A 20,884-nucleotide genomic window follows, 5' to 3' on the forward strand; every position below is an offset into this window, starting at 1 on the left:
TGTTGTATACTTCTTGTGTCGTAGCTTAGTTTTGCTCTTAAACATTTGCAAACATGCATAGTGCTGAAATATAAAGTGTTTGGTCTCTAAAAAAAAAGTTTGAATTTGTGTTTTTGTTTGCTGATGCTGGCCTCTTAATGAATGGGACATTTTCAGGTTATTATTACTCTCTTAGATATGATATATACAGTTTGATTCCATATTGTTTGCAGTTTTGTTTATTGCTGTTTCGGATTTAGACGAGCCTTTTCCAAGTTGTGATTTCATCTTATCTTTTTTTACTTACTGTACATATTTCCTACCCATTTCTAATCCATTTCTCAGCTGAAATGGGTTTAATATCGCTTCAGAATATTTACTGTAAGCAGTCCAGATAATTATTACCGTTAACCCTTAAAAGCCTCCTTCAGTTCAACAATAATCCGGATGCATTTCCTTCCTAGTTAGTGATCTTCGTCCTGCACAGTCACTGTGGGAAGCGAGTGAGAGTTTGCCTGTCTGTGAAAGAGGAAGCATGTGAGAGTTTTTTCGTGGAAAGTATGTGTTTGCACGTGTGTGTTTGAGTGGGGTCGAGTGCATGTCTTCCTCTGGCGGTGCTGAAATAAGCCACCTGTCACAGTGGGAGTGGGGAAGTGCTGTTTAAGAGCCCAGACTGCTCCAGCGACTTCTCCTTATAAGGAAGGTGGGCAGAAGCAGCACATTTTCCTCAAAGGCCAAGGCTCCATTCTGCGCTGAATGAGTTCATACGCCTGTGTGGCCAACAGAGGTGTGCTCCAGGCTGACAGAGCAGCTCACTTCTTCATTTCTCACAATGTGCTGCTTGTTGAGCCTAAAACGGAGATGTGAATGCTTTTGAAAGCTTTGTCTTGGAGGCAAAACAGTCCCATATGCTTTTCTTTTCCAGGAATATTTTGCCTCTGACGTGTTCATTTCAGGAAAATTTCAGCCGCATTATCAGTCAATAACTGATTAATCATTAACTTGAATCAACTGCAGCAGACTCTCTTCTTGGTACAGTATTTTTCAACTGTGGACACGTGATTTTTCCCATTGGATTGGTTACACCTGCCACCTGGCACTCGGAACGTTGTCCTAATAAAGCAAGGGTTGTCTTGCAAATGTGAGCGCTGGCCGCAATCCATTGATCGCAATAGAAATCTCTGCTGTGGTGGCCTTTTGTTAACCTGTTGCGCTTCAGTGTTCTGCCCGCGGTACACTTTGAGATCTGCATAAGCAATTTGCTAAATGTCTGAAACTGCAAACGCGATTATACAAACACTATACGCCGATGGAAAGCTTAGATTCTCATGAATCCGCCGGTATAAACCACTTTCAGATGTGATTACTACAGCGGGTGAGAAAAACACATTTGTCCAACAAACAACGAATATTCATCCATCCGTTCTCTATACACGGCTTCAACGTACACAGCGCGACTCACATTTCCGGGTTCATTATTACACACAGATGAAAATATTCCACAAAAAACGGCCACAATCCAACCTTGGACATCCAGACGAAACAAGCCAGTAAAATATTTTGTCCAAAACATGCCTTGAAGTCGGCATAGAATCCACGAATCGGTCGTTTTCAAGGAAATGCACCTCACGATGTGCGTCCAATATTCCCTGTATTTCTCGTCATGTTTTTATTTACAAATAAAATATTAGCGATTTGTTTTTTTTTTTTGCGCTGAAAATGGCTGGAATTGGCTGCAGCTTATAGGGATAACTAATCACCGACGATATTACGCCCGTCGACGTGACTCTGCCTGTTGACCGAGTCACCGCCTCGTTTGGTTGTTTCAGTAGCCAACTACAGCTGATGTCCATTTCCTGACATGCATGCCCTTCATCTTCTCACTGGTATCAACCAATGTTTTTAATTCGTTACATTAACAACGGCAATCAATTAACCTGTAATCATGAACACCACTGGTAGGGATGCAAGTTCTGTTTCATAAGCCCACTGCTGCCCACTTTATCAGTAAATATTCAGCTAATTGTTATTGCTTTTGTGCTGTAGCAAAATCTGCTCGTCGTCTTTAGCCACTTAGTTATAGGAATGCTGTCCTGGTAAATCTGGGTTCTCCATAGATACACTGGCTGGAAATCATTAACGGCATCAATATATGGTTGTGTGACTTTTTGTACCGTAGTTGACATTTTTGCTTTTTTCAGGCCTAAAATCAACATGGCCGCCTTTAACCAAACACCACATGGCATTTTAGAGAAAGACAATTAGTAAAATTGAAAGTTATTTATAAAGTTACTATTGTAAACCTGTTGACGTGATAAGCATAAGAATGTTTTTCTATTTAATGTTAAGTGTTTGTTCACCTCTGTGTGTTTTCAGGTCATACCTGACGCCAGTGCGAGACGAAGAGTCGGAGTCTCAGAGGAAAGCTCGCTCCAGACAGGCTCGACAGTCGAGGAGGTCCACTCAGGTGAGCTAGAACTTAGATCACCTTCCATGTGTTGACAAATAGTCACCAAATTCAAACTAATAACTAACAAATGGAGACCTGTAGGTGTCCCAGCTTTGCATTGTAGTTTAACTGCTATAGTGTTAAGGTGAAATTGTTGTACGTATTGCTCTAGACTTAGCTTCTTTGCATTTCTGAACAAAAAAAACGATCATTTAACAAGCCGACAGACTTCAAGCTTTGTCTAGTATGATCTACTTGAACTGTACCGCTGGTTTTCAGACTCTAGGATACCAGAAATTAACCATTACAGACCTCAGATTCTCCCGCAGGTCTTGAGCAACTAATAATAATACGATTGGAATTGAATTAGAGATCACTGTAAGAGAAATTTCCCCTCCTGTTCCAGGGCGTGACTCTGACCGACCTGCAAGAGGCTGAGAAAACAATCGGCAGGAGTCGTCCCACAAAGACCCGAGAGGAGGAGAAGGAGGAGAAAGAGAAGCAGGACAAGGAGAAACAAGAGGAGAAGAAGGAGGTGGAGACGAAGGAAGATGACTACCGATCGAAGTACCGCAGCTTCGAAGAGGTACATTCTCCTTTTTGTATTTGCTTCTATTAATACGGATCATTGGAACCTCACAGTAATTTACACCTTGAATGTTTGTTCCTCTCTCACTCCCAGCGTTACCGGCCTTCATCTTCCTCCTCCACCTCCGCCATATCCACACTTACCACGGCCTCTACCCCCTCCTACTCCAGCACCGCATTGTCCTCCAGTTCCAGCTCCCTCAACAGACCTAACAGTCTGACGGGAATCACCTCCTCCTATAGCCGTTCCTCCAGAGATACAGAAAAAGGTCAGTGGGTGTTTAATATTAAAAATGCAAAGAGAAGTGCTTTAATTTTTGTGTTAAATGTGCTTATCCAATGCAAGCCGTTTGCAGTTGATAAAAGATGCCTTGATGTGGGACGGTCTGTCAAAATCCTGTGCTAACGCTGCTAACGAGCCTTCTTTGGCCGTCTTAACTGTCATTACACCAGCAGTGAAATAATTCCGATACAAAGCCGTACAGGCACAACATGCAGACTGTTGGATTCCACCTGATACTGTTTCTCTCTGCACAGGTCTGCATTCACACGGGCAAACTGCCACATGCCGATTAGGAGCATTGAGACAGAAAGGCATTGGGTTTCCTTTTAAATAAAGTGCCTCTTCTATTAACAAATAAATCCATGAAGCATCCCTGGGAAAAGAAGAAAGCAGCTTTAGTCTGTTCAACTGAAGGAAACAGTGACCGCATTGTTCTGTGACCAAAGATTTTTTTTTTTTTCCCTCTCTGACCAGGGGCCAAGTCATTTTGTCATGAGTGTGCCTTGTGCAGTCGAACCGTTCTCCGTTTGACCTGAAGCTGTTTTCTTTGTGGGATTAGTTTGCACACTGTTGATGTAAACCTAAAAAGATGATATAGAAAAGCAGATGCTATGTTTTCCCTTTCATCATGATGTCATTTCTATACTTTCCACATGCTGACTGTGACTTTGGCAAACATTTCACAAGATGGGAGACTAGCTACAACTGTTGAGACCTATATTATTCTGTACTATACTATGCTGTGCACTATATTTACTATGCACTATGTTTGTATTTACTATGTTAAATTTACTGTTTACTCAGTCAGCGTGATATCTGATAACACAGACATTGTGATGTTCTGTTTTTCTGTATAACAACATGAAAAAATGCCACCGTTTCCATCGCACAACCTGAAAAAGAGTGTTTGGAAAAATAATAATTTGTGTGCATTTATAAGGGAGTGCATCTGCATTGGGGAAAATGTTTAGTTTTTTTTTCTTTCAGAGCTGAAAAAAGTCATTTTAACCTGGATCTTATGGTGGAGCAAAGGCAGAAGCATCCAAAATACGTCTGTGCTTTGGATGACTTTCAGATTTGCCTTAGCACTCGATATACAGAACTTTGTTGTGCTAATTTAAATGGTCAAACTAAGCAGTTCTGCAACAATTCCACTGCAAACACTGTGAATGTTTTTTGTTTTTTTTTGTAACTGACATTGCATTTGTTCTCGCCACTTTTCTCAGCCTGACTGTCAATAAACTTTGTGTCTTGTCAATAAAGCTAAAGGGAAAAGCAAAGTAGCATATTTAATAAGGCTTAAATCAGAGTAAATTCTGTTCTTTTTGACAGATTTGTCTTGTGGATTAGTCACAGGAAAGGGGAAGTTTCCTTTTTCTATCAAGCAGCAAAAGAACTGCAGCATGTCGGGTTTGAGTTCAATGCTGAAATGATATTTTATGCTGCCCGACCACCACCTGTTGGCTAATTTAAGAACCGATTACATGAACATCATCCGCTCCAGGTGTAATTCAATCGCTGTTTTCTTCATCTGATATTTTTCTCGACGGACAGAATCGGACAAAAAGGAGGAGGAGAAGGAGGGAGAGGACAAGTCTCAGCCCCGCTCCATACGGGATCGCAGGCGGCCCCGCGAGAAGAGACGCTCCACTGGGGTTTCCTTCTGGACTCAAGATGTAAGACATGTTTCAACTTAAATATTCATTGCAGTCTTTGTGAGCTGCAGCAGTTCAGACCACAACCCTAAGTGCTCCTCTTTGATCCTTTGGACCCTCCTGTTTTTTTTTTTCCTTTAATTCCAGGGTGATGAAAACGACCCTGATCAGCAGTCGGACTCAGAGGAGGGCAGCACCAAGGGAGAGCCACAGGTAACTTATCTGAAACCGACACACCCTGAAAGTAGATGAAACTGACTTCAGCGAGAGCCCTCTGGTCCGTGAACCGAATCAAACCGGTCCCGTTGCTTTTCTTGTACTTCCGTTTGATTTTTGCCCTCCTGCTTTTATTCTCTATTCTGGTCCTTCCTCGTGTCTCTTCTCATTTAGTCGAGGCCAAGGAGGTCCGCTAGTCTTTGATGTTCCCACTATGTCCTGCACCACTATGATTTCCTCCCCTCCCACTGAACTTTTCTTCTCACTGTCTGCTGCCTTTGAATTTTTTGCTGCTCCCCCGTTTCCATCTTCCGGTGATTGTCCGACATTCTCCGCCATAGATCAATAGGTTTTGAAAACACACATGTCCACAAAGGAAAGGAAGTCTGGGTCTTTGCGGTCAAAGCACACACACATGAATGAGATAGCAGAGAGCTTTTTCCTATTTAAAATTTGGATATGAGATTCGAAGAGGAATGAAAGCACTTTTGAACCTTCAGTGTTTGCATTCTGTGCTCGGAACGCGAGAAATAACATGCAAGGAATTAATGATCAAGCCATAAATAAGCTTTGGAATCTAATTAAATGCATTCATCCTTTCAAGCAAAGGGCAGAGAGGGCAGCATTGTGAAAATACAGCCGGCTCTGTGAAATTCTTGTTTAGAGGGGAGTGTCGTTTGCAGCATAGCAGAAGAGAGCAGACGGTTGTTGTTTGTGTGCAGTCATCAGGGGAGACGAGGATGTGATGAAGTAGCTGCTGGCCGTCACTTACATTAGGACAGTAAAAAGGGTGGAGCTGCAGCAGAGGACTAAAGAGGAAACAAGATATTATCTCTGCGTGGAGATACAGAAGCACACAGGAAAACCTCTGGAGTCAGCCTCTTTCCAGCTCAACTATTTCCAATAGAAATATCAAAATGTGAAACGTAAAACTTGGTCGAACAGACTCTTGAAAAGTTGAGATTGTTTCTTGATTGGTGCAGGAGACATTAAAGACATAAATCTGAACGAATCAAAAGGTTATTGCTTTGTTATTCACAGAATATGGCTACATTTCTTCCATCTTCTCTCCAGTCGTACCTCCAAGCTGTATATCTAACCATGTTTTTCCCCTGGAAGCACTCTCAGGACTTCTCCTCTCAGGCTGTAGCGTCGTTGTCACCGCCTCAGGAAGGAGCCCGCCATTTTAAAATAGCTGGAAGACCCAACCCCTCCAACCTGACCCGTCTATCTGATGTCTGGCTCCGTTCTGAGGGCTGCTGCTGCTGTGGCACTGCACAAGCACAGAGAGGCAGCGGGCCTCCAGAGCACTAGCTGTCTGTCAGCTGTTTAGGGATTACTGTGTGTGTATTTGCATGAAGAGCAGTTTGTAGGAGGCTGACTGCATGGGAGTGAAGTTCAAGTGCTGAGACGTACTGAGGAGGCTGTTGTCTCAAGTGAATAATTGATTTCGTCCCGCTCGTCAGTTTGGTTTCTGTGTACAGAACTTGTCCTATTGATTCTGTGAACATATTAGGAGTCATATAGTACTTTTCTATCTCATTAACATTAGCCTTGTTTTTTGTTTCCTTACAGAGTGACAGATTGTCCAGGTATGTTATGTTCCTCGTTGTCATTCACGTTATGCGTCTCTGCGACTGAAACTTTTGGTTCTAAACAAGCGTCTGTCATTACTGTTGCAGGAATGAGAGCACCTCATCTTTAGATCGCAATGACGCTCTTTTTAGCCGTAGCTATGGTGAGAGTCGAAGGCCATATTCAAGCCGACTGGACAGAGACGACACCACTGACTATAAGAAGGTATGGATTCAGTGTTTTTTTATGCTTCTGTAGATCTCCAGAGGCCCAGTTTAGACCACTTGGGGACTTTTGAATATGTCTTAGGATATGTCTTGCATACATTTTAATTAAAGTTTTAAAAAAAAAAAAACTAATGTTTTTTATTTTCATTATGATCGTGTCTTTACAAATCCCAGAATTATTTATGGAAACAATTTTAATAAAAATGACTGGATATCACTAAAATGTCACCTAAATAACTGTCCAAATTTAATAACAACCACATTCTAATTAGCTAAACAATAATAAAATGAGCTTATTCAAAATAGTTTTGATTGATCAAAATTTTTTTAATGGAAAATAACAAATTGTATCACTTTAAACTAAGTTGCCCATTACAAAAACACCTCAAGGAAGATCACATGACCTGCTCCACATGATGTCATTTCCTCCTGAAGAAAAGGCTGGCCAGACTCCAAGGCTTTCTGACTTATTTAATATAAAGTAGTATGTGAGTCAAGTGTGGATTTATGGCATGTCAACAGGTTTACCACAGTATCTTTATAAATAACTTTCAATTTTACTCCATGGTGTATACATAATATTTAGAAGAATCTTTGTGTAAAAATGCCATGTGGTGTTTGGTTATAGGCGGCCATGTTGATTTTAGGCCTGAAAGCAGCAAAAATGTCAACAATGATACCTATCGGCTATGCTACAGAAAGTCCCACAGTTACTTATTGACCCATTTACAGTCCACATTTGCAATTTCACCATGAACCTTAAACTTACAGGAAGAAAAAGTCAGACGAAGAGTTGAAAGACAGCAATGCAGTATTGTAAGGGGGTAAAAATGCAGCAAGAGCCTAATAAATAAATATAACCCAGTGTCAGAGTCACCCAGCCTTATAGAGCTCACTGTGATGACTGTTGTAATTATCATCAATCATAAGTCTTAATGCCGATAAACTAAGGGCTTCAGTGTTGCAGCTGATGCATGAATGTGTAAAATGTCACAATAATAAGATTCATTTCTGTAAAAGATTGCCATGAAATAAATCCATATTCAGGCCTCTGCTCACTTTAAGAGAAATCCCATCATGTCACTTGGAATAATCTGTTTACATGCATAATTATAGGTTTTGTTTCAAAGCAAAGGTTATAAGGGGAATTCGGTAATACACATGGACCGAAACGACAAATCATAGCCTTTCTTTTGATGATTATACACAGAACACAAGAGGGTTTAAACTGAAGCTAATTGATGATTATTAATTTGATTGTTTTTGAGCGTTGGATGCGTCTGGTTCTCCCTCCAGCTCTACGAGCAGATCTTAGCTGAGAATGAGAAGTTGAAGGCCCAGTTACGTGACACGGACCTGGAGCTGGCAGACTTGAAGCTACAACTAGAGAAGGCCACACAGGTACGCCGAGCTCTTCCCACTTCAGATGATCTGTAGAAATCCCAATCAAAGTTTTCTGATCTGTTCCACTACTCTCTGTTTTTTCATTCCAGAGGCAGGAACGCTATGCTGACCGATCACAGCTTGAGATGGAGAAAAGGGTAATGACTGAATGAGTTTTTTTTTTTTTTTTTTTTGAAGCCACTGTTTTCTTTATTAACACTATGAACTTTACTGAAAATATATCTTTCTCTCTCAACTGTCAGGATAAATATGGAATGAGAAGTATTTGTCGATTATTTTTTGATTAAATAAACGTCACAGTAACACTGCCAATGGGTTTATGTCTGAAGGTAACAAGCAGGCCCCAATATCATCTGGGTGGTGGTATGATCTTACCCTAAGCTTTTGTTATCAGTCTCCTCTCTGCTGCTGGCTGTCGTGTCACACATGTAGCTGGGATTAAAGGGACGCCCTCCCTCCACTGCCACCCTCTCTTTCACTTGTTTTTGAACCTCAGAGCCAGCGTGTGGTCACCACTTTTCTCCAGACTGCTTAATTTCTTATTTTCGAGTGTGTGAAAGTGTGTCTTATCTCCATTAGTTCAGGAAGATCGTAGGTTGTTGAACTGCTGTTTTATTTTTTTTTTAAGAACTGTGCATGTGTGTTTTCGTGCTGCATTTAGTAACAACGCTGGCGTCTTCAGCTGCAGCTGTGTAGCCATGACATCATATCATAACCTGAGGATTTGTGAACTTCATCCACTACTTTTAAGCAACATATGAGATCACCATTCGTTTTTCATTTGTCCTTCCAGCCTTGTAAACGGTCCCTCCAGGATTTTGTGGGCGTTGTTGTGGCCCAATATGCATGAATTCACAGCAGCTTTTCTAAAAAATTGTGTATTTGTTGCGATGAAATTGCGGGAGACGGTGACAGTTGCTAAAAAGTTACTTTTTTTTCGGCTTTTAGAACATGTTTCAACATTTTATTTGAGAATATTAGACGTGTGTACGTTATGCATGGATACTAAATCGCGTGACCTAAGTATGTAGTGGGCAGCAGGAATTGATGGGACTGAGAAACATCCCCACAGTTTAATCAGTTGTTCCTTTTATCATTTCCGATACGTCCGTAGTGGTGGATTTGTAGTAGGATCACAATCAGGTGATCATCAGCAGGCAGCTGAGGCAACGTCCCCTTGTTGTCATGGTTACCGTGCCGCTATCTCAATGGGAAATCCTTAACGAAGCCGTGGATCCAGACTATAAGCCGCATCACTGCCAAATCTAATCACTTGGTCCTTGTGTCATTTCTGACCTTCCCTGAAAACTTCATCCAAATCCGTCTGTTTTTGAGTGATGCTGCGAACAGAGGACGTTTTTCTTGCCGGAGAAATTAGTCTGACTTCTCTTCACTTTTCAGTACTCGCAACAGATCTGGATGCAACAGCTTCCATCACGGTGATTAGTCTGGTCCGTGGTCCGCTCGTTTCAGCCATTTCACTAATATGTTTAGTGGTAGAAAAGTGTTCGTCATTCGATAATTTTCATTTGTATTCCACCACAGTATTGCACGGGTGCAAAACCGTTTACCTCCACTTTCATGAGGAACATCAGGGAATTGTTTTTCACGGTCTTTAGCAGTAGTTTTTGTTGGTAAATGAGAGACATTAGAATGGGACATGTCTGCATTTTTAAACCATAAACAAGGAAGTGAATTCGGTGACGGCCGTGTGTTACACTTGTGCTGGGGACTGCTGTGATTGGTGGAACTCCTGGGAGGCTCATGGCCAAAATTGCGAAATCGCAAAAAGTTGCGATGACTGGACAAAATTCACGGAGACTGGTTGAATTAGGGTGAATTGGTGCGATCACGACATCGCAAATTCCTGGAGGGGCTGATTATAATCCAAGAATGTCATTTTTTTTGTTTCAAAAAAGACATTCTGACCTCCCTGTCCATGAGTCATTTCATTAACTTACCATCCAGCACAGCTTCTAAACATCTACATCCCCCATTTCTTGACTCATTCTTGCCTTTTTGGATGTAAATTACATGTAGCTCGCTGAATATGTAGGTCTGATCTGGCTGCTGCTTGCAGACGCCTCACAAAACATGCGTGTGTTGAGTTGTGTGCTGTCGCTACACCCTCACGTCCTTCACACCTCCTGTTTATTGCTGTGTGTAGAGCCTGCACTGAAGCCTGTTTTCTGCTGCTTGTGTCTACGACGTGCGAGTCTGTAGTTAATCTGCTTTCTTTGACCCAACAGGAAAGAAGAGCTCTAGAAAGGAAGATTTCTGAGATGGAGGAGGAACTTAAGGTAACGTCACACACATAGACAGCGTATTATTATATATGAGATATTTAAACTCAAGCTGTAGGTGTCAATTTCTACATAAATGTCACTTTTTTGTTTTGTTTCATAGGAGTCAGCTCAAATACCATGATGCTTAATTTACGTTATGAGTTTGGAACAGCTTGGGTTTTAAGCTTGTCCTCAGTTAATTTGTGTGATCTAGAAACATGGTGACATGACCGCAACAAAGTCAGTCAGGAGCAGTGAGACAAGCAGAGAGCTCGTAAACAAATCAACAGCCTGTTCTCAGCAGCTTGTCTGAAGGCTTCCTCTGTCTTTTAGCTGCCGACTCTGATCTGTGAAAGCAGTGATGGGCTAACGCTGCAAAAACTTGCCTTGAAATACCGCATGTTTCTAAGCAACCGCTAACAAAGGAAAAACAAAAAAAGCCATTTTCTTTGGTAAAAGCAAAACATTATTTAGTTACATCAAAACAAAACAGACATAAATCTCATCAGTCTGTTTTCCAAAATGTGGTCTATCAACAGGCTATGGGGCAAAATGATTGAAGACCAGAGGATCAGTAAGCTCTGATCTGATCAGTCCTCCTATCAGTACTGGAGATTTTAGGAAAATAGATTTCCCATTTGTTCTTGCTGCATAAATTATCTCACTCGTTTTATCTCACCATCTCTGTTTCAAATTCATCTCGGATGCATTTTTTTGCCAAATCCAGAGGCGAGCTCTCTTTGGGAAGCTGTATTTATCATTCATTTAATGTAATCCTCATTGACGAAAACTGCTTTTCTTTAAAAAAAAAAGACATTTCTAAGTGGCCCTAAGCTTTTGAACATTAGTGTACATGAGTTAAAATTTCTCTATATTAAAGTTGCTCTATATCAGTTAAAGTTGCTCTAGATTAGCTAAAATTGCTCTATATTAGCTGAAGTTGCTCTAAATTAATTAAAGTTGCTCTACACCTGGGTTGGCTAATATTAGCCAGAAAACAACGCTTAGGATAATTTAGATATTACACACAGTTTGTCCAGCAGAGCGACTCCAACTCCGTTCTGTAGAATACCCTGAGGTCTGCCTGCAGCACATGTAGCAGAGTAAGTATCACAGCGGTGGCTTCATAGTAACACGCTAACTAGTTCATACTGTAAAAAACATGCAAGCAAATATATGTATATAAATAAAGAATATCAGCTGATTTATCAATATAATATCGTCATCCCCAGAAATCTGCTGTTGCTCAGGCTATAGTGTGTCTTCAACAAAAATGTGTGATGTTGTGTCTAAATGTTTAGCTCGTAGCTGTGAGATGATAATGATGTTATTTTAGTTTCCAGAAAAGCTATTTTTCTGTATTTGTGCCAGTATTTTACTGTCCTCATACCCGCTAATGTCCACTTCTGCATTCCTTCTGCTGTTCAGGTCAGATGTTATAGTCTTAAGTTGACCGTTAATGTCTCAGTTCTGGTTTTGAGATGGACAATTACGTGTTCGTTATTCTGGAAAATTAATTTGGGGAGAAGGGAGCAACAAAAATCCATTAAAGTCTAGTCGGCACATGTTCTTCCTTCACTGTGATAACAAAGTGTGTTTATTTTTAGGCCGATCTTTATCACGTTTCCATTCTGTCTACAAGCATCATGCCGAACCAGAAAGCTCGTAATCATTCCTTCGGTTTCCAAAGTCTGTCCCCATTTTCTAACAGTCTTCCTTTTCTGTTTTCCCTCTCTCCTTCTCTCGGCCTCCCCTTCCTTTCTGATTAATTTCTATCGTCCTGTCTTTCATTAATCCTTTTCTCTCCCCTGATTTGTCTCTTCGAGCACACGTTTTCTGTTCTGCCACTCTCTCCTCCATCCTCTCTTTGTTTCTCTTTGTTCTTCCTCTGTTGTGGTTGTTTTCTCCCCTCCCTCCCCCCTCCCTCCCCCTGCAGAACCTCCCCCAGGTAAAGCAGGTTCAGGCCCTGCGGCAGGTCAAGGAGCGGCTGCAGGCTGAGAACCGGGCCCTGGCCCGAGTGGTGGCAAAGCTCTCGCAGTCGGCCTGCAGCCAGCTGCCAAGCGTCGACCTCTAAGCCACGTCCGTCTGTCCACCACCATCTCCTCCTCCTCCTCTTCCTCTTCTTCCTCACTATCCCCCCTCCTTTCCAACCCCATTCTTCTCATGCTCCATTCGCGCTCTGCCCCGCACCCATAGACAGGCAGGTGTCCAGCCGACCAGACATCCCTTTGGTTTTGTGAACTCCCCTCTCTGCCTCCCCAGAGCTTTTGGTTTTCAGATTGGGGAGGGTGTCTTTTATTTTTTTATTTTTCTTACAACAGGACACTCCTTTTACAGTACGCAGCTCTCAGGTGCTTTCCACACCTTGCAACCAATACAAACTCAATCCTAAATTTATTTTCAAGAAACTAAGATAAATGATTCAGGTAAGTGTTTAAGGGTGACACATTTCTACCATTATTCCAAATATGAATTACAGGGGGTCCTCGAATTACGTAGGAGTTCCGTTCTATCGGATTGATGTAAGTCAGTTTTAGCCGTACATCGGAACTCCAGCGAAAATGTAAACAAAGCCATTACGTACGTCACGATATCGATCAGTTCTTCTGAAACGACTTTCATGCGTATATGAGTCATTTTACTGGAAGATAACAGGATATTGTAATGGACTGACGTTGTTGTTGATGTTTCAGTGTTTATTGTTCAGTTCCAGATTGACCTAATGTCAGTGAACGTGCCATGTTTTGTTAGATCACTTTTGATTGGCTGAGAGTCAGCAGTAGTGTCTGTGTGAGATGGAAACGGCGGCTAATTCTGGAGCCAAGTTATCAGGTTTTTGTAGTTATTTTGGCGTTGGTTACGGCCCACAGTAGCCTGTGTGAAGGTTCAATAAACCACCAGAGAACCAGATAAAGTCTCACTGATTCATCACAGAGGGAACCTGTTTTTACAGCTTGACTGTGTTTTGCCCTGTTCTCAGAATTTTATTATATCTAATTTCACTTCCATGGAGATGGGTTTGCTTTTCTTCGAAGCATCAGAAGAGTCTGACTTACGCCTGGGAGCCGTAATGAAGGCAAGAAGTTAGTGAATGTAGCACAGTCCAAGGTGGTGTACAACCAGAGAATGAAAACAAAGCCATGACGAAGTATTCGTCCGCTCCGCTCCGCTCGCCAGCGCGTTCCGACGTATCGACCAAACACCGTAGGTCGATAAGGTCGTAAAGCGAGGACCCCCTGTATTAAGAAAACAAAGTACTGTAAAGGAAAGTGTCCTCTTTGTAACTCCGAGTTGTGATGCTTCCATCAGAGGGAGAGTTCAGTTGTTCCGTTTGGCTTGTTCTGGCATCTTTGCATGAAGTGGCTTCCCTGTGGCATCAACCTTTTTTGGCCCAAATCTTTCAAGACTGAACCCTCCCGCCCCTCCCTCTGTACTTCCCAAATTTTGATTTAAACAGATGACATCAACAGATACTTAAGACGACTGCATGCATGGACGGGTTCATTTGGATCCTGGGTTTGCCCTGTTGCCTGATCAGTATAAAGAACATGTTTAACCCTGTTCTGAGGTGTAGCAGCAGTTGATTGTCATCTGTGATCAATGGAAGAAAGTTTGTGTTGAAGTGGACTGAAATCTCTTGGAGGTTGTCAGTGATGTGTGTTATGAGACAAACTGTTTTAGTCTCAAAGTAATATCTGGAATCATCTAATGCAGGGGTGTCAAACTCATCTTAGTTCAGGGGAAACATTCAACCCAGTTTGATCTGAAGTGGGACTGACCAGTAAAATCACAGCATATTAACCTATAAATAATCACAACTCCAAATGTTTCCTTTGTTTTAGTGCAAAAAGTACATTCTGAAAGTGTTCACCTTTAAGAGATTATCTTTATACAAAATGTCATGAACAACCTGAGATTTCTTAAGAAAACGAAGTTCAATTTCAACAATATTGTGCCTGTTTCTCATTTACACATTACACCTTCCAGATCAGTCAGACACAAAACATTCAGTTATCTAGAACTGAATTATATAGAATTTTACTTTATAAACAATATGACAAAAGTCAGACAAGAAAAGGCAAAAAACAGCAAAAACAAGACAAAAGATTACAAAAATGAGGCATAACATTAACAATCCCTTATTTTACTTTATGATGAAAACAACTTGTCAAGGTCTAGAAATTATTTTAAATTTATAGTTTTACTAATTTACAATCTGCAGTTAATGTCTTCTCTGTAATTTTTACACTTTGAGGGCCGGATTGGAGCCTCTGGAGGACCGGTTTTGGCCCACGGGCCGCATGTTTGACACCCCTGATCTAATGGGTCAATCTATAACTGAGGGACTTTTGAAGTCCATGGGATATATCTTTCATACATTTTTATTAAAAATATTTTTTTAAATGTTCATTATGATCAAATTCCAGAATTATTTATCATGGAAACAATCACTTATTAATAAAAAATGACTGGATATCACTAAAATGTTAACTAAATAACCGTCCAAATGTAATAACAACCACCTTCTAATTAGATAAATGGTGACAGATATTTCTTTTTTGGCAACATCTCAAATTTTATATGGAAAATAACAAATTTTATCGCTTTCAACTAAGTCACCCGTTACAAAAACACCTCTCCAGGAAGTGAGTTAATTCCAGATCACATGACCTGCTCCACATGATGTCATTTCCTCCTGAAGAAAAAACTGGCCAGACTCCAAGGCTTTCTGAGTTATTTAATATAAAGCAGTGTGTGAGTCAAGTGTGGATTTATGGCATGTCAGCAGGTTTACTGCAATATCTTTATAGATAACTTTCAATTTCAAGTTTACTCAGTTGTATATATAATATTTAGAAGAATCTTTCTGTAAAAATGCCATGTGGTGTTTGGTTAAAGGCGGCCATGTTGGTTTTTAGGCCTGAAAACAGCAAAAATGTCAACTATGATACCAAAAATCCCACAATTATATATTGACCCTAATATGAAGATATTTCTTTCTGTAATCCAGCAGATGTCATGAAGGAAATGAACCTCAAACCTTCAAATTTGACAGCATTTTAACTTGGACATCCATTATTTTCAAAACACCATTGAAGAGAAACAAAAGTGTGGCTTTTCTTTTTAATCTCTGCTGTGTGTATTTTTTATTTCCCGGCTGCCGGTGGAGCAGTCGATCAGATTCTGCATGGCTTTTCTCAGGATCTTTGGCCTGTTGTGTGCCCGCTTCCTCTCAAACTGGGAGCAAAGATGTGATTTAATTCCTGCAAAAACAAAACCGAGAGAGCGAGACCGTAAAACATGAGATGCCGTGTGACTCCCAAGATCTCTTACCCAGGCTGCAATTAACAGTTTGCAAAAAAAAGAACAAAACAGGCCTGACTGGTTGAATGACATGTCCAGACTCATCTAAACCTGCCCTCTCTCTCTTCCCCCTTTCCCTCTTTCCTTTTTTCTCTCCTTCCAGATGCTCCCAGACTTGAAAGCAGACAACCAGAGACTAAAGGACGAGAACGGAGCGCTCATTCGAGTCATTAGCAAGCTTTCCAAGTAGACCAGAACCCCCCATCGCCAAGCCCCGCCCCCTCCCCGTCTCCTGCACCCCCTAGCAGTGACTAATGGAATTGCACATTTAGATATTAATTGCAACAGACATCAGAGACGAGACTCCTTTCTTTCTTCTTTTTTCCTTCCTCAACTCTTAATCTCCCCCCTTTTTTTTTTTTGCTCCTCCACAACTGCAGCACCCCGCCATCTACGCATCCTCCCGTTAGAAACCACCGAGTTTACAGAGCAGGAAAAAAAAGGGTCGCGTGATGAGCATGTAAAAGTGGGCGGGGAAGCCTGAAATACTATTTAACCAATAAGCCTTAGTTGTACATAAAGAGAAAAAAGGAAAAAAAAACACTCGATCTCTTCTCTTCTCTCGGCTATCACTGGAGAACAGATATTATCCAACACCTGATTTTATTTGTGCCACAATCTTCTCTTATTTGACGTAATTTTTCTTTTTTTTTTTCCCGTTTCCTCTTCTCGTCGTGTGCCGTGCGGTTTCCTCCTTCACTCCCCCCCCCAGTTTCGACCCTTTAAAAGCTCCGACACAAATCACCGACGCACACGCACGCTCGCCCATCCTCTGTCGAATTTTTAAAAATAATTTTTTTTTGTACCTCTGTGTGGAAAAATTCTCGCGGACCTGGTGGAATTTAAGCTTTCACTGTATGTGCAATATGCATTTCTTCTTTTTTTTTTTTTTAATGCTTTAATGACGAGTCCATCACAAGTAGGATTTTTCACTCTTCCACCGCTTCAACCGCTCACCCCTCTTCCTTTTTTTTTTTTTTTTTTTTTAAGTTTGTAGTGTAGTCAGTTTATACTCTGTATTTCTCACTTTGTTTTAGCAGGTACTGAGTGACGCTGTATATACCTGTATGTATTTGTTTGAGACCAGCACATGGCATGCGTTTATGGTTCCCGTCTGTTACTATTAAATTCCAGAGGACAAAAAGGTGTGTTTTAATTATTTTTTTCTCTTCATAGACATTGGATACAGTACAGTAGAGCCTCTCTCATGCACGGGACGGCCGGCAGTGTTCAGTGCTTTTTTTTTTTTTTCCCCCACATAATTGTGAGATTTAAAAAAAAAAAAAGAAGAAAAGAATAATCGCTTCACTACATTTCACTTTCATTGTATTCAGTATCTTGGAAGAGTGCTGTTAATTTTGTTTCCATTTTTTTTTAAAGCTGTAGTATTATAGCCGAGGTGTTGTCACTAAAAGAAGAAGAAAAAAAAAGAGAATATCTTAGGTATTGCTAACCCAGTCCTTTCTACAAATGTCTACATGCACTGTCAGCGCCATGTGAGGAGTCTTGATGTCAGGTTAAAGCAACATCGCCACCGTCAAATATTCCATTCATCGGAGAAAAAAAACACCATTTTATGCATTTCAGTGGCCTTTTAAGGATATTTTAGTAAAGAAGAAAAGTCACTGCAGATGGACTGACGACCATCTACTCTGGTTTTTTGTGTTTTTTTTTTCTTTATTTTTTTTTCCCGTCATCTTGTAAAATAGGTGTGTGGCTTAATACATGCAAGCTGTGCTGTGACTACCAACCACTGAAGAGTTCATTAAAAATAAAGTTGTACATTGTAAAGCTCCCACGTCTCTTCATTTCTCACCTTTTTGGTTTAACCCTCGTGTCGTCAAGTTGACCCGTTTTAAAGTTTGAAAATGTGGAAAAAAAAAAAAATTTTCACAGTGAAACTTCTGATGTCCACATTTTTAACATTATTGGGAAATATTTGAACATTTTTTGGTGGAAAAAAAAAAGTTAAAAATGTTTAAGAACATTTGCAACAAAATCAACAAATATTATGTGAATGTTCTTAAAGAAAATTACTGATATATATCAGTAATGTAATCACTTTAGATGTTTTTAGGATTTTTTTCGGAAGATTTTTACTTTTTTTTTTTTTTTGAAAATATTTACAAGAATTTTTTGTCAAACTTGGGAGATTTTTTTGGAAAAATAAAACTTTTAATCGAAACTCCTAAGGAATTATTGGAGTTTCCTTCCTGAAGGTTTTGCAAATTTTCTGAAATTTGGGGAATATTTTTGCTGATTTTTTTGGATTTTTTCAGACAAGGAAACAATATTTTTTTTAATGAAGACAACAGGAGGGTTAAACGGCCGTTAAAGTGGTTGGACTTCAGCTTTATACAAAACTTACAAAGACGCTCACACTTTCGGAACAGTTAAATCCACCCAAGAGATGTGAGCATATGTCTACCTACAATAGTAAAAATGTAAACAGTGGTTTTCCCAAGAGGGCTCACTTCAATCAAAAGGTTCAGGCAGAAAATAGAAAAATATTAAAGGGAGACTGACCCTCTAGAGGACCACAAATCAGCAGGAAGGCAAAAAGCCAAAGGAGCCTGTCTACAAGACATAATAGAAAAACCTTTTATATGAAGCGCACAGGTCGACAGCAAAAAGGCTGTTTCTGAATTTAGAAGCGAGTGAAGCTTGTCTGACAGGAGACTTCACAGGACGACCCTGAGATTCAATCATTCCCAGAGGTAGAAGAGAATGTTTTTTTTTTTTTTTTCAGCCGACTGATGAGACGGACATTTATTGTCCCGAAAAGTTGAACGAAATCCATCCAGAACAAAAATGTCCACACTAGAACAAAAGCAGTGAAAATCTGGCTGGAAGGCTGAATGAAAAAATATATTGAAAAGACAATTTTTTTTGTTTATTTAAATGCAGTAAAATGGAACAAAAATGAACAAGTTATCTCTTGTGAACACATTCATTTTTGATGTGGACATTGTGCACATTTTACCCTTTTTTTTTTCTTTTGTCAGAGTTGCCATGTAAACTATTACTTTTCTCTATGATTTCACTAAATATCTGTAATTTAACAAACTGAGGAAATCTGTCAGATACCAGGAATCTTTGTGTGGCACAGGCATTATTTTTGATTCATTTGCAATAATAATTAAAAAAAAAAACTATTGGAAACCATTGATTGCATTAATTTTACTTCCAGTTATACACTGCCTGTCCAAAAAAGAAAAAAAAAAAGTCACCACTTAGATTTAACTCGGCAAATAAATAAGAGTCTTCCATTGGATAATTACTCCAGTGATGAATATGTTTCAGCTGCAACAACTTATTTAACCCGAGCTGGTGCAGTGAGGAGCTTCTCATTTCTAAAACATCCATGTTGGAAGACATCCTGTGGTCATGGAAAAGATGTTGATCTGTCTCAGAAGGATCAAATCATTGGCCTGCATCAAGCAAGGAAAACAAATAAGGTTCTTTTTGTCCAACGCATTATTAAAACCTGAAGGATAGTGGTGAACCATCATCTTCTAGGAACAAATGTGGTCAGAACAAACTCTTACGTGATCATAGGAAATCAACGGCTGTGTTCAATAGTGAAGTAAGAGCTTTTCCACACGCACAATGTGAAGGGAACTCAAAGGATTGGGACTAAACAGCTGTAGCTCTACGAGAACCACTGATCAGTGAGGCTAATCGGGGAAAAAACGGCTTCAGTTCGCTAGATAGCATAAAGATTGGACTCTGGAGCAAAGAAAGGAGGTCATGTGGTCTGACGAGTCCATATTTACCCTGTTCCAAAGTGATGGGGGCATCAGAGTAAGAAGAGAGGCAGATGAAGTGATGCCCTTATCATGGCTAGTGTCTACCAGCCTGTGGGGGTTAGAGTTATGATCTGGGGTTGGTCAGGTTCACCAATGTTATGTTCCCAAAGAAAGAGGTCAGCTGATACCTGAATATACTGAATGATCAGGTCTTTCCATAAATGGTCTTCTTTGATGGTATGGACATGTTGAAAGATGATGATGCCAGGATTCATGGGGCTCACATTGAGAATGAGTGGATCAGGGAGCAGGAGATGGATTGACCTCCACAGAGTCCAGAACTCAGCCCCACTGAGAATCTTTGGGATGTTCTGGAGAAGACTTTGTCTGACTCTAACTTCATTAATATAAGATCTTGGTAGAGAATGAATCCAACTCTGGACAGAAATAGATGCTATGAGATTGCAGAAGATGATCGAAATGATGCCACAGCGAAGATAGAACTTCTTCAAAGCTGGCCGATCAGATTTTAATGAATTATTACACACTATGCACTGACTACTTACCAACAAATCAACTCCTGACATTGTGCCTATAACCGGTTGTGTGTGTCAATATATGAAGTCAACACTTTTGAAGTCTTTCACACTCCTTTCAGACTGAGCTGTTGCTGCTGCTACTCTCCATCTTACCAGCAGATGGTGCACAGCTTTACAGAGCATCAGTCAGGTGCAGCTCACATCATTCACTGCAGTTAGGAGGAGGTTTGGTCCATGGATGCAGCTCTGATCAGAGACATGTCGGTATTTAAGGCTGTACTTTGAAGAACTGAAACACAAAGCTCCCATCTTGTCTGTCTTTTAAAGTTCTACATCAACCCTCAAATGCCTCACTGTGTGGTTTCAAAGCAGCTAAAGTTCAGCCCAGTACACACAATCCTGATGACTTGTAGTAGACTTTTGCTGCTTCTTCCCACCACTGATTTGTATGATTTAATTGATGAGCTACTTTCCCTGTCAGCCCTTGTTTCTGCTTGTTGTGTCTGGGTGTGGCCTGATCTCACTGTCTGTGATGAGGATCTCCAATCTTTAGAGAAAGCTTTTGGGGGAT

General features: G+C 40.5%; 1 protein-coding gene across 5 annotated transcripts in view; it reads left to right on the plus strand.

Moving 5' to 3' along the window:
• Window positions 1-17,816, plus strand: part of ppp1r12a (protein phosphatase 1, regulatory subunit 12A) — a 59,331-nt gene extending 41,515 nt beyond the window's left edge. For 3 of the 5 annotated variants that reach the window (XM_022201745.2, XM_022201750.2, XM_022201746.2), the window contains 11 exons: window positions 2,356-2,446; window positions 2,835-3,014; window positions 3,111-3,285; window positions 4,854-4,975; window positions 5,102-5,167; window positions 6,746-6,762; window positions 6,853-6,970; window positions 8,269-8,373; window positions 8,466-8,513; window positions 10,626-10,676; window positions 12,598-12,861. In XM_022201745.2, the coding sequence (XP_022057437.1) occupies window positions 2,356-2,446; window positions 2,835-3,014; window positions 3,111-3,285; window positions 4,854-4,975; window positions 5,102-5,167; window positions 6,746-6,762; window positions 6,853-6,970; window positions 8,269-8,373; window positions 8,466-8,513; window positions 10,626-10,676; window positions 12,598-12,735 (1,111 nt within the window). In that variant the 3' untranslated portion in view covers window positions 12,736-12,861. Of the gene's footprint in view, window positions 1-2,355; window positions 2,447-2,834; window positions 3,015-3,110; window positions 3,286-4,853; window positions 4,976-5,101; window positions 5,168-6,745; window positions 6,763-6,852; window positions 6,971-8,268; window positions 8,374-8,465; window positions 8,514-10,625; window positions 10,677-12,597; window positions 12,862-16,128 lie in introns of those variants that run through there. The other 2 variants (XM_022201749.2, XM_022201752.2) reach the window with 1 other exon arrangement.
• Window positions 17,817-20,884: the final 3,068 nt, after the last annotated feature.

This window comes from Acanthochromis polyacanthus, chromosome 1 (genome assembly GCF_021347895.1).
Source record: "Acanthochromis polyacanthus isolate Apoly-LR-REF ecotype Palm Island chromosome 1, KAUST_Apoly_ChrSc, whole genome shotgun sequence".
NCBI lineage: Eukaryota > Metazoa > Chordata > Actinopteri > Pomacentridae > Acanthochromis > Acanthochromis polyacanthus.